The sequence below is a fragment of the Sardina pilchardus genome, chromosome 11 (assembly GCF_963854185.1).
Source record: "Sardina pilchardus chromosome 11, fSarPil1.1, whole genome shotgun sequence".
NCBI classification, from domain to species: Eukaryota; Metazoa; Chordata; class Actinopteri; order Clupeiformes; family Clupeidae; genus Sardina; species Sardina pilchardus.
Window position 1 is genome coordinate 720,001 of NC_085004.1, and position 12,500 is coordinate 732,500.

The following is a 12,500-nucleotide window of genomic DNA, read 5'->3' on the forward strand; positions in this document are numbered from 1 at the left end:
TGTGTGTGTGTGTGTGTGTGTGTGTTAGTTGTGTTCCCAGGGTACGGGGTCGTTGTTGTCGGTGTGTGAGGTGTGTGTGTGTGTGTGTGTGTGTTAGTTGTGTTCCCAGGGTATGGGGTCGTTGTTGTCGGTGTGTGAGGTGTTCTCTCTCTCGTGCCAGAACTGCTCCACGTCGGGTAACACTCCGTCTGCAGACGGGGACTCCGCAGGCTGCGTCTGTGTGTGTGTGTCCGTGTGTGTGTGTGTGTTTGTGTCCGTGTGTGTGTCTGTGAGTGTGTGTGTGTCCGTGAGTGTGTCCGTGAGTGTGTGTGCTTCGGCGGGCGGCAGGGAGGTTTCTGGGCGGGGCCTCGGAGAGGTGGGTGCGGTCGGCGTGTGGGGGTTGGGCTTCGGCTTGGCAGGGGGCGGGGCTTGGCGCAGCGTCAGCCGTCTCCATAGCGACCGGTAACCGTGGCGGAACTCCTCGCTGAGCGCCAGCACGAGCGCGGGGTCCACCAGCGACATCGCCAGGGGCAACAGCTCGGCCGCCAGGTATAGGCCACGCCCTCCGCCGTTAGGCCACACCCACCACAGCCAGCGCGGGAGCCAGAGCGTTGCCATAGTAACGGTGAGTCCCAGCAGCGTGAGCGTGAGCTTGCGTGAGCGGATCTGCGCGCGCAGGTTGCTATGGGCCTTGCTCCCACGGCGACGGCTCTGGCAGTAGGCGCGGCAGAACATCGTCACGGCGATGCCCAGCGGGCAGCAGTAGGCCAGCAGCGGGTACGCGTGTGTGTACGCCCACATGACACGCCGCGCTGGCATGGGCACCCGCCACACACACGCCCGCACCCCCCCCTCACCGGCCAGCGTGGCGTAGAGTCCAGCGGGCAGCGCCAGGCAACCGGCCGTCGCCCATAGCAACGGCAGCAGCAGCGCCAGGCAACCAGGACGCACGCTGACCACACGGCTGGGGTTGCTGACGTAGCGGTGGCACGCGCCCGACATCACCGCCAGCGTCACGCTCTTGGCCGCCAAACACGTCTGCACGAGCCAATCGCCCGTCTTGCACGCGAACCAGCCCAGCGGCCAGCCGACCCGCGAGGAGAGCACCGCCGCCTTGGACGGGACCACGAGCGCCAGCACGAGCCCGTCGGCGAGCAGCAGGTTGAGCAGCAGCGCGTTGATGAGCGAGAGTTTCGCCTTGCGCGCGCTGCTGATCAGGACGCCCGTGGCGGTGACGTTGCCCGCGAGCCCCAGCACGCACAGGACCCCGAGGATCACCGGGATCAGCACGCGCAGCTCGGCCGGCTCTAGAGGCAGCGGCGGGTCGGTCTCGAGGAAAGAGCGTTGGTCCACCGAGCTGTTCCTCACGCTCCCGTTTCTGACCGGAACTGTGTTCATGTTGTTCCAGCTGAAGACCAAAACAAATCTTCCGAAGTTTTCAGGGAGACTCCTGATGGGTTCCGCTGCAGTTAAAAAAAAGTTCAAAGCGCGCGTGTCTTCTGGAATGCGCAACCGATCGATCTGCCACCTGTCAGCACGAGAAGCTTATCCTCAGCAACAGGCGCGAGACGCGAGGCTTTATAAAGGCGCGTGTGATTGACAGCTGACAGAGCGCGCGCTTCATATCGCCTGCAGCCTCAGCCTCGCGGGGCCAATTAAAGCACGAGTCCGGATATCGCGCCGCACGAACCTTCGGTAACCCGATGAGTTAATGAGCGAAGCCCACCTCTGCGCTCGTGCCAGCGGGTTAACGGCTCCGTGCCCAGTTTGTGTCGAAATCTCATGAGAGGAAATGTGTGAGTTGAGTGTGAGTGAGTGAGTGTGTGTGTGTGTGTGTGTGTGTGTGTGTGTGTGTGAGGTGTGGAGAGGGCGAGAGAGAATATCCATTTTTATCTGCGTCTATCTCATGACCTGAACCATCAATCTTGGATGTCAGATCTGACAGATACGGCAAAGAATAGACTCAGAGTCCGCCAGCAATCATCCCTCCACTCTGTGTGTGTGTGTGTGTGTGTGTGTGTGTGTGAGTGAGAGAGAGACAGCAGTGAATGCAGAATAAGACACATTAAGCTTAAAATACTCTCTCTCTCCCTCTCTCTCCCTCTCTCTCTCTCTCTCTCTCTCTCTCTCTCCCTCTCCCTCTCCCTCTCTCTCTCTCTCTCTCTCTCTCTCTCAGTGCGCTAAAGCTAAAAGGTCTTTAGGCTTCATTCTGAATGCAGCGTAGAGAATGTTAATCTCTCTTTACATTCTCATACTTTTATACTTTTCTTTATCTTTAGATTGTACTTTTACTCAGCCTAAGCAAAGCACAATGAATTGCATCTGTGAAATACACTGAGGGATGATGTTGTAAAATATTATGTTTTAATAAAGATACAATCTATCAATAACCCATAAGATGACTAGACAGGGAAAACAGTGTGTGTGTGTGTGTGTGTGTGTGTGTGTGTGTGTGTGTAATGTGGTGTGAGTATCTGTTCGACTACCCAGCCCATCTGACGGTGACTGCCCAGCAGCTCAGGCTGAAACCTGCACATTTATCTCTCCTGCTTCCGTTAGACATACAGGGACCAATCACAGACTGGCTATCCACCTGGCGCACCCAGATCTTTGGTCTGATTGGTTGAAGGACCCAAATCTGCCCATTATCACGCCTCATGTGCAGTAGAAATACAGAGCAGACTCCTCAGACTAATGTTCAATCTCAGACGATTGAACTTGGTTTGGAGATAGCCAGGTATGACAACATCTATTTGAGACAGTTTCCACTTTACACAATAAACGCTTTGGTTGAAATTACCTCAGGTGAATATACATCATCACCATAATAATCATCTGACACATCTCAATTACACATCAGACACACGTGAAGGACTATTGTGTTGCTATCATCACATGTGGAGGACTATTGTGTTGGTATCAGCACATGTGAAGGACTATGTACCTCTTGTGGGAGTTTTACGTTTAAGAAGACTTGACGAACAGAACCAAACCAGAACCAGAAGTTTGAAGTTTACTGTAGGTACATAATGAGATCACTCTGTAAGCTGTGGTTCGGTATAGAGATTTCATTTGAATAAGAACTTGGCAAATGTTGCAGTTGTTATCTCTTGAAAGCTGCATTTCCTCTTTCAATCACAAGCACCTCATGCGACACTTTTGATCAAACACAGTGTTTCTTTATTATAATGTGTGTCCATGTTGTCCTCACATAACAAACAGTGTTTCTTTATTATGTGTGTCCATATTGTGTTACGTCCCTGTGTGTTAATTTCAGTGTGTATTTGTTTTGGTTTCTGTCTTGTGTTGTTCATTTCAGACGGGCCCATGTGCTAACAGCTCCTGATTGCCCGGTGCTGGATTGGGTATCCGGCGTTTAAAAGGGGGCTGCCGATGTCACAGGGGCCGTTGTGTCCTATAGGCCTTTGGTTTTTGGAGTTGGCCGCTGCCTCGCCACGCTGCTCCGCGCTGGGCTTTTTGCCGTTGCCGTCGCTCCTGCCTGATCTCGGAGTGAGAGTCGGGAGAAGGCTGGGGATCGCTTGGGCCTGCTTTTCTGGAGGCCATTCGTTTTGGCAGTCTTAGTTTTTCGTTATCTTATGTTTTTCTTATTATTATTATTTTGTAAACAAATACAGACGGAGATTACAGTGGGATAGTCGGACCAGGTGAGATTACAGTGGGATAGTCGGACCAGGTGAGAGGAGGGGACTTATGCTGGAAGCTGGTTTTGGCTGGTTTTAGCTGGTCTTTGCTGGTTTTCTTCCAGCTATTGCTGGTCTTTGCTGGTGTAGCTGGTTAGGCCACCAGCTAGACATGCTGGCGTGACCATCTGAGGAAGCTGGTCATGCTGGTGTGACCAGCCTGTTGTTTGGGATACAGCTGGTGTAAGATGGTCATGCTGGTGACCAGCCTGCCAAGCTTGGTGTAAGATGGTCATGCTGGTTTGCTAAAATGACCAACATGAGCTGGCATGGCCAGTATAAACCAGCAATGTAGACCAGCAGCCGTGGTGTACTGGTTAGCGCACCGGGCTTGTAACCGGAGGGTTGCCGGTTCGATCCCCGACCAGTCCACCATGGCTGAAATGCCCTTGAGCAAGGCACCTAACCCCTCACTGCTCCCCGAGCGCCGCTGGTTGGGCAGGCAGCTCACTGCTCTGGGTTGTGTGATTCACCTCACTGTGTGTTCACTGTGTGCTGTGTGTTCACTAATTCTGTGAAATTGGGTTAAATGCAGAGAACTGAATTTCCCTCACGGGATCAAAAAAGTATATATTCTATTCTATTCTATTCAGCAACACCAACTAAAATGACCAGCTTGAGGTGGAACGACAATCAAAACCAATTAGTATATTGGTAAATTAGTATACTGGCAAACTGTTTTCATATCATAACTATACACAGTGCCAGACACAGGTGAAACAATGCTCAATGATCCCCTCCAGTGGTCACAAGAAGAAATGCAGGGTTTTTTTCAACACAAGGGAAACACAAGGATACAGCTAAATAATGCTAGCATAGGTATAGTTCGGAACCCTGAGATATATCATATTTCTGGGCATATTGTCCATATCATTTCTAAATAGACTATCTTGAATCTTCCCTTGGGAATCAATAAAGTATCTATCTATCTATCTATCTATCTATCTATCTAAGTAAGTAAGTAAGTAGGCTACTTTTATTGTCTCTCTTACGAGAGGAATTCGTCTTGGGCAACAGGAGCATCGGCGGTACACAAAGGTTTTTACATAAACAAACGTACATACAACATAAAACATGAAACATACAATATGGTACCCCCCTCCCCAACACCATTATAAACATGAAACATACAATATGGTACCCCCCTCCCCAACACCATTATAAACATGAAACATACAATATGGTACCCCCTCCCCAACGCCATTATAAACATGAAACATACAATATGGTACCCCCCCTCCCCAACGCCATTATAAACATGAAACATACAATATGGCACCCCCCTCCCCAACGCCATTATAAACATGAAACATACAATATGGTACCCCCTCCCCAACGCCATTATAAACATGAAACATACAATATGGTACCCCCCCCTCCCCAACACCATTATAAACATGAAACATAGGCTACAATATGGTACCCCCCCTCCCCAACGCCATTATAAACATGAAACATACAATATGGCGCCCCCCCCCCCAACGCCATTATAAACATGAAACATACAATATGGTACCCCCCTCCCCAACGCCATTATAAAAACCAAACTCCCGTAAGCGCTACACCATGCACACCCACCCCCACTGGAGGGGCATCTGTGCACTAACTAGTGGGGAGGGGCATTTGTGCAGTAACTAGTGGGGAGGGGCATTTGTGCAGTAACTAGTGGGGAGGGGCATTTGTGCAGTAACTAGTGGGGAGGGGCATTTGTGCAGTAACTAGTGGGGAGGGGCATTTGTGCAGTAACTAGTGGGGAGGGGCATTTGTGCAGTAACTAGTGGGGAGGGGCATTTGTGCAGTAACTAGTGGGGAGGGGCATTTGTGCAGTAACTAGTGGGGAGGGGCATTTGTGCAATAACTAGTGGGGAGGGGCATTTGTGCAATAACTAGTGGGGAGGGGCATTTGTGCAATAACTAGTGGGGAGGGGCATTTGTGCAGTAACTAGTGGGGAGGGGCATTTGTGCAATAACTAGTGGGGAGGGGCATTTGTGCAGTTACTAGTGGGGAGGGGCATTTGTGCAGTAACTAGTGGGGAGGGGCATTTGTGCAATAACTAGTGGGGAGGGGCATTTGTGCAATAACTAGTGGGGAGGGGCATTTGTGCAGTAACTAGTGGGGAGGGGCATTTGTGCAATAACTAGTGGGGAGGGGCATTTGTGCAATAACTAGTGGGGAGGGGCATTTGTGCAATAACTAGTGGGGAGGGGCATTTGTGCAGTAACTAGTGGGGAGGGGCATTTGTGCAATAACTAGTGGGGAGGGGCATTTGTGCAGTTACTAGTGGGGAGGGGCATTTGTGCAGTAACTAGTGGGGAGGGGCATTTGTGCAATAACTAGTGGGGAGGGGCATTTGTGCAGTAACCAGTGGCTGGCAGCTTCTTTTTATACTATTTATCAGATGAGCTGTGCTTGTGTTGTGTGTGGGGTGTGTGTGTGTGGGGTGTGTGTGTGTGGGGTGTGTGGGGTGTGTGTGTGTGTGTGTGTGGGGGGGGGGTGGGGGGTGGTATGGGGTGGGCATGGGTGTGCATGCTGTAGTGCTTAGTTTTTTTTTATAATGGTGTTATCTATCTATCTATCTATCTATCTATCTATCTATCTATCTATCTATCTTTTATTATATAAACAGTCATATTTCAACGTCATTTTAAGTTAATTTATAGCCTAAATGTAATCAGTCATATTTAAATAAACCGAAATAGAAGCCTAAACAAACATGCTTTAAAATAATTGTAAATAAATGTAAATGTAAACAGTCCTATTTTAGAGTAATTTTAAATCAATCTGAATATAACCATGCAGCTTACTGGGCAAACTAACGCGTCTAACCACAATCGTATCGCGAGATTTCCGTGTCGACTAATTTGAGCGGAAGTTGACTGTGAGTCTCTTTTCCGGCGGCCATAGCGGAGCATCGGGTGGGTAAGCGTTTCTGGCTAACATGAATGAAATCATCTAACCCCATCCTCCCGTTCAAACTTCTCCTTGCCGTCCCTCGTATTGCGATTGTCACCGATATTGTTGCGACTGTCCATCTGGTCTGAGTATTACAGTAGTAAATTCACTGTAGTGGAAGTTATAGTTGGCCAAAATACCCCTTGCTACTGCTAGCTTGTAAGGTCCCACCGTAAGGCTGTGATCTCCGTGTCACAGAACGGCTATATCAGGCTGTTCTCCTTGTTGTAGATGTGTGTGTGGTTGGTGTGTTTTCTTGTTATGGTAGGATGCCCCTTACACGGCAGCAAAGACTTAGCTGTACGTTATAATGTTACCGGACCAACTTTGACTTGTTTGGTAGCAACGCAAGGAAATGCCGAGGCTAGCGTTAGCTATAAACGTGTCGTTGCTAAACTCTTCTGCTGGTGCTGTAACTGTCTTTCTCAGTTAGTAACGAGGATGTAGTCACGGTTGGCCAACATGTCATGAGCTTTGCTTTGAATTCATAGATGCCCGGCATTGCTGTGAGGCCGTTTATGTTTTGAGATGAGAGAACTCTCTCCGCTAGCTAACCTGACGCTGTGTGTGAAGTTGCTTTAGTAGTTTCAGCTACCATGTGTAGCTTACTTGCTTATGCTGTTTTGTCTCTGTGTTGAAGGTATTGTGTTGATGTAGTTGGAACAGTGTTGAGTATGATGTTAATCTCCGGTGTGTGTGTGTGTGTGTGTGTGTGTGTGTGTGTTTGTTGATGTAGGTGGAACAATGTTGAGTATGCGGCGTTAAGTCTCTGGTGGGTGTGTGTGTGTGTGTGTGTTTGTTGATGTAGGTGGAACAATGTTGAGTGATGTTAATCTCCGGTGTGTGTGTGTGTGTGTTTGTTGTAGGTGGAACAATGTTGAGTATGCGGTGTTTAGTCTCTGGTGTGTGTGCGTGTGTGTGTGTGTGTGTGTGTGTGTGGCTGGGGATGACTAGTTATGGCAAGTTAAGATGTCTGTTCTGGGACAGGGTGGCAACAGCATCAAAGCGGGTCTTGTTGTCTTGGTAACGTTAATGCTGAGAAAGGGAGGAGAATAGATACATGACTTCATCTTTGCATCTCAGGGCATCTGACTGAAGAGTGTGTGTGTGTGTGTGTGTGTGTGTTTGCAGGCATCATGAAGCTGAATCCCTTCGTCACCTCCTCCCGGCGTAAGAACCGCAAGAGGCATTTCAACGCGCCGTCTCACATCCGCAGGAAGATCATGTCCTCGCCGCTCTCCAAGGAGCTGCGCCAGAAGTACAACGTCCGCTCCATGCCCATCCGCAAGGACGACGAGGTCCAGGTGAGGGACCACACACACACACACACACACACACACACACACGTACGTCCGCTCCATGCCCATCCGCAAGGACGACGAGGTCCAGGTGAGGGACCACACACACACACACACACACGTCCGCTCCATGCCCATCCGCAAGGACGACGAGGTCCAGGTGAGGGACCCCACACACACACACACACACACACACACACACACACACACACGTCCGCTCCATGCCCATCCGCAAGGACGAGGAGGTCCAGGTGAGGGACCACACACACACACACACACACACACACACACACACGCATACACACTAGTTTTTGACTCTGAAGAAGACGCAGTGCGTCGAAACGTCAGTCGTTTGTGCACCACAATAAAAAAGTTTATATCAGAGTGCTCCAGTCATCTCTGGGTTATTCTTCTAGAAGTAGCCCAGCCAGCGTTTCACATACACACACGTTCGCGCCATGCCCATCCGCAAGGTCGACGAGGTCCAGGTGAGGGACCACACACACACAGATGGACACACATACACACACTCAAATAGACACAGGCTGCGGTTGCACAGTTCTGATATTCCACCCATATCCGATTCCGCAAGTTGAAAATGACGGAATATCCGATCAGCCTGTTCCGACTGCATAGCGTATTTATTTCCACATATGAAGCCCTTTACATGTCGGACTCCATGTGCTTTGTTACTGTTGACACTTCTGTGCTACGTGTCGGAGTTGTGGCACATTTGAGCAAAACATCAGAATTGAGCCGCGTTTATCTGCCGGTGTAAACATGAGGCCTTAGAGAGAAAGAGGTCCAGTCTGTGCCCATCTGCAAGGACAAGGTCCACACACACACACACACTTATTTAAAAGGCTCCGGTATAGGTGAGACACACAGCTCTGGTCCAGCCTCATACATCTACCTCATACTTTCAAAGATGAACACACACCTGCAGTGTGTTGTGGGACAGTTGATGCTTAAGTGTGTGTGTGTGTGTGTGTGTGTGTGTGTGTGTAGGTGGTGCGTGGGCACTACAAGGGCCAGCAGATCGGCAAGGTGGTGCAGGTCTACCGTAAGAAGTACGTCATCTACATCGAGCGGGTGCAGCGCGAGAAGGCCAACGGAACCACCGTACACGTCGGCATCCACCCCAGCAAGGTGAGCGCAAGTGTGTGTGTGTGTGTGTGTGTTCACGTGTGTGTGGCAGGAGGATGCACTGGTGTCTCCACTCTCTCGTGTGGTACGAGGGCACACTGGTACCCAGCTGAAAGGCCTGAAGTGAAGCCCACAAGACATGGAATTAAATCAAATTATTATTCACCAGTGCTGATTAAGTGGAATAAAATCAGATTATTCACCAGTGCTAAATAATCAGAATTGTCAAGTGTTGATTTAGACCAAATAAGTATTGACACGTGTTGATTTAGACCAAATAAGTATTGACACGTGTTGATTTAGACCAAATAAGTATTGACACGTGTTGATTTAGACCAAATAAGTATTGACACGTGTTGATTTAGACCAAATAAGTATTGACACGTGTTGATTTAATAAGTATTGACACGTGTTGATTTAGACCAAATAAGTATTGGCACGTGTTGATTTAGACCAAATAAGTATTGGCACGTGTTGATTTAGACCAAATAAGTATTGACACGTGTTGGCTGACTGGTGACCTGGCAACAGTAGCCATGATGGTCAGAAGAGTGATACAGCAGAGTCGTCTGCAGAGTGTGTGTGTGAGTGTGTGTGTGTGTGGGGGGGGGGGGGGGGGGGGGGGGGGTTCTTGAGCGGTTGTGTTTCAAGTGAGGTGTGTGTGTTGAGTGCATGAGGTGATGCTTTATAGTGTGTGTTGAGTGTATGAGTTGATGCTTTATATAGTGTGTGTGTATGTGTGTGAGGTGATGCTTTATATAGTGTGTGTGTGTGTGAGGTGATGCTTTATATAGTGTGTGTGTGTGTGAGGTGATGCGTTATATAGTGTGTGTGTTGAGTGTGTGAGGTGATGGTGTGTTCTTGATGGAGCTGGTGTTGTAGGGCCAAGGCCAGGTGACAGCACTGGAACTTACTCAAATATATTGGCACCAGTCTTCTGGCAGGCGGGGGGTGTGTGTGTTGGGCACCAGTGTTCTGGCACAGTGGTTCTCAGTGGGGACCTAAGTGGGGTCCGCAAAATAATTTGCTTGAAATTATAAAGTTAACATTTTAAAAAGATGATGCTCTTTTCACCCATTAAACAAGCAAATTGTGTCTATTTGGTCCTACCCTCATTCACTTGGGATAGTGGACCCGGCCACAACTTCAGAGAATACGAATGGTTAACTGTTACGGTTACAAGGGGGTCCTCGGAAAATGTTATCCCCTAAAAGGGGTCCTTGGAACCAAAAACATTGAGAACCCCTGTTCTGGCAGGCTGGGGAGGTGTGTGTGTTGGGCAGCAGTGTTCTGGCAGGCTGGGGGGTGGGGGGTGTTGGGCACCAGTGATGGGCACTTTGGACCCTACTCCGCTTTGGTTCCGCTCTGAAATCGGTTTGAGCTGTACACTAGAGCTGTGTGTTAAGTCCTGTATCGTGTGTGTGTGTGTGTGTGTGTGTGTGAACGAACTACAACTTGACTAATTTGCACCAGGTGTGTGCCAGTGGTGTGTGTTCATGTGAGCTGTAAGGTGTAGTCGGTGTGTGTGTGTGTGTTACCTCTTGGTCCACTGATCAGACATGGGGTGTATGTGTGGTAGGACTCAAGTGTAAGCGGCGACGTGACTGGTGTTTGATCAACACCGGATCACACACACACACACACACGACTGAAGCTGTTCAAGAGTGGTGATGCAGAATCAGTGTTTGATTAGTCAGGCCTGGTGGGGATGGAGAATCAGCGTTTGATTAGTCAGGCCTGGTGGTGATGCAGAATCAGTGTTTGATTAGTCAGGCCTGGTGGTGATGCAGAGTCAGTGTTTGATTAGTCAGGCCTGGTGGTGATGCAGAGTCAGTGTTTGATTAGTCAGGCCTGGTGGTGATGGAGAATCAGTGTTTGATTAGTCAGGCCTGGCTCAGTGGTGCCTGTGGTGCAGTCAGACTGAAGTTGATCAGGGACTGTGTGTGTGTGTGTGTGTGTGTGTGTGTATGTGGTATTGACATGATTAATGTGTCTGGTCCCAGCTGTCTGTGTTCAGTGAGATGACCCCTGTGTGTGTGTGTGTGTGTGTGTCAGGTGGTGATCACACGCCTGAAGCTGGACAAGGACCGCAAGAAGATTCTGGAACGCAAAGCCAAGTCCCGTGCGGACGGCAAGGAGAAGGGGAAGTACAAGGAGGAGACCATCGAGAAGATGGCGGAGTGACCCTGAGCTTTTGTTAACAATAAAACTGTACAAAACACACCTGCTGCCTCCTGCTGTTATATATACACACACACACACACACACACACAGTACAATACACACCCTGCTGCCTCCTGCTCTGTCATGCTCCACACACAGTAGAAAACACAACCTGCTGCCCCCTGCTGTCACACACACGAACACACACGTGGCAGAAGTTAATTTTCTTGCACCATAAAATGAAGGTAAAGCGCAGTCTTATGCTGAATCTCGTAACTAAGGGACTCCGGACCCAGCCACGCTCCTAACCCAGTGGTACTGAGACACACACACACACACACACGCTAGAAATGTAAGCTAAGGTGTAATGGACCCAGCCCTGAACAGGGTACTCAGGAGGTTGTCTGTGAAGGCTCCATACTGGGTCAATTCCTTCTTAATCTAAGGTCTATATAAGCTAGGAGAGGTTTGTGCCTTTCTCTTTTTTCAGTCATTGTACATCGTAGCTTGGCTAGCATCAAACATGCTGGATCTATCAAAAGTTAGAAACCTTTTTACATTGCACCTCACAGGAAATGGAGACGCCCCTCAATGATGTGACATTAAGGAAGGTTGAATGAGGGGGGAACGCAGCTGCACTCCACTGCAGAGTTCTCGTAAACTATCAAATGAATAAAACCTTATTGCCTCGAGGGGAATTTGTCTTGCACTCTGCAGCGGTCATGGCTGCTGGAGCAGATCTGACCTTAAGGGGCCGGAGTGTATCGACGCTGGACACACACTCGAGACTGTCATGAGCCGAGCTGTTAGTCAGGCGATGACCAGCCTACCGGACTGTCCATCCCATAGACTGTATAATATATATATATACAGTCTATGGTCCATCCACACCCTTAGGTAGTGCAATGGCCTTAAGAGGCTCTGCTCAACCACACTATGTACTAATACACAGTTTATCCACCTCCTGTCCAAAAGAGTTTAAATTGCAACTTTGAACATTAATAAATCACACTGTAAATTCACAATATGTATACTCATCAAGACTCAAGGAACCATTCAGCACTAGTATTGTTAGAAACATTGGACAACCTCCACCATCATCAAACATGTGCTGAAGACCTGTTTTAACTAATCTGAAACCACATGGCACAGTCCACCTAACCTTGATCACAGAATTCATAATTTACCCTCTTGCTTGACCACTACACTCCTGGTTCAACCCACACACATCTCAACATTAAACACGCGACTTGGACGCTA

The 12,500-nt window shown here is 49.1% G+C and overlaps 2 protein-coding genes across 4 annotated transcripts; one reads left to right on the plus strand and one right to left on the minus strand.

The window, feature by feature from the left end:
• Positions 1-93: 93 nt before the first annotated feature.
• gpr151 (G protein-coupled receptor 151) lies at positions 94-1,377 on the minus strand. Its single transcript, XM_062549895.1, has 2 exons — positions 313-1,377; positions 94-216 (listed from the first exon to the last, which is right to left on the minus strand). The coding sequence occupies exons 1-2, from the start codon at positions 1,375-1,377 to the stop codon at positions 94-96; spliced, it is 1,188 nt and encodes a 395-aa protein (XP_062405879.1).
• Positions 1,378-6,458: 5,081 nt separating this feature from the next.
• rpl26 (ribosomal protein L26) lies at positions 6,459-11,300 on the plus strand. 3 transcript variants are annotated; one of them, XM_062549486.1, is made up of 4 exons: positions 6,459-6,596; positions 7,765-7,937; positions 8,940-9,080; positions 11,133-11,300. In XM_062549486.1, the coding sequence occupies exons 2-4, from the start codon at positions 7,770-7,772 to the stop codon at positions 11,259-11,261; spliced, it is 438 nt and encodes a 145-aa protein (XP_062405470.1). In that variant the 5' UTR covers positions 6,459-6,596; positions 7,765-7,769; the 3' UTR covers positions 11,262-11,300. The 3 variants fall into 3 exon arrangements, with proteins under 3 accessions (XP_062405470.1, XP_062405471.1, XP_062405472.1); XM_062549487.1 differs by having other exon boundaries at positions 6,516-6,600; XM_062549488.1 differs by lacking the exons at positions 6,459-6,596; positions 7,765-7,937 and adding an exon at positions 7,978-8,091.
• Positions 11,301-12,500: the final 1,200 nt, after the last annotated feature.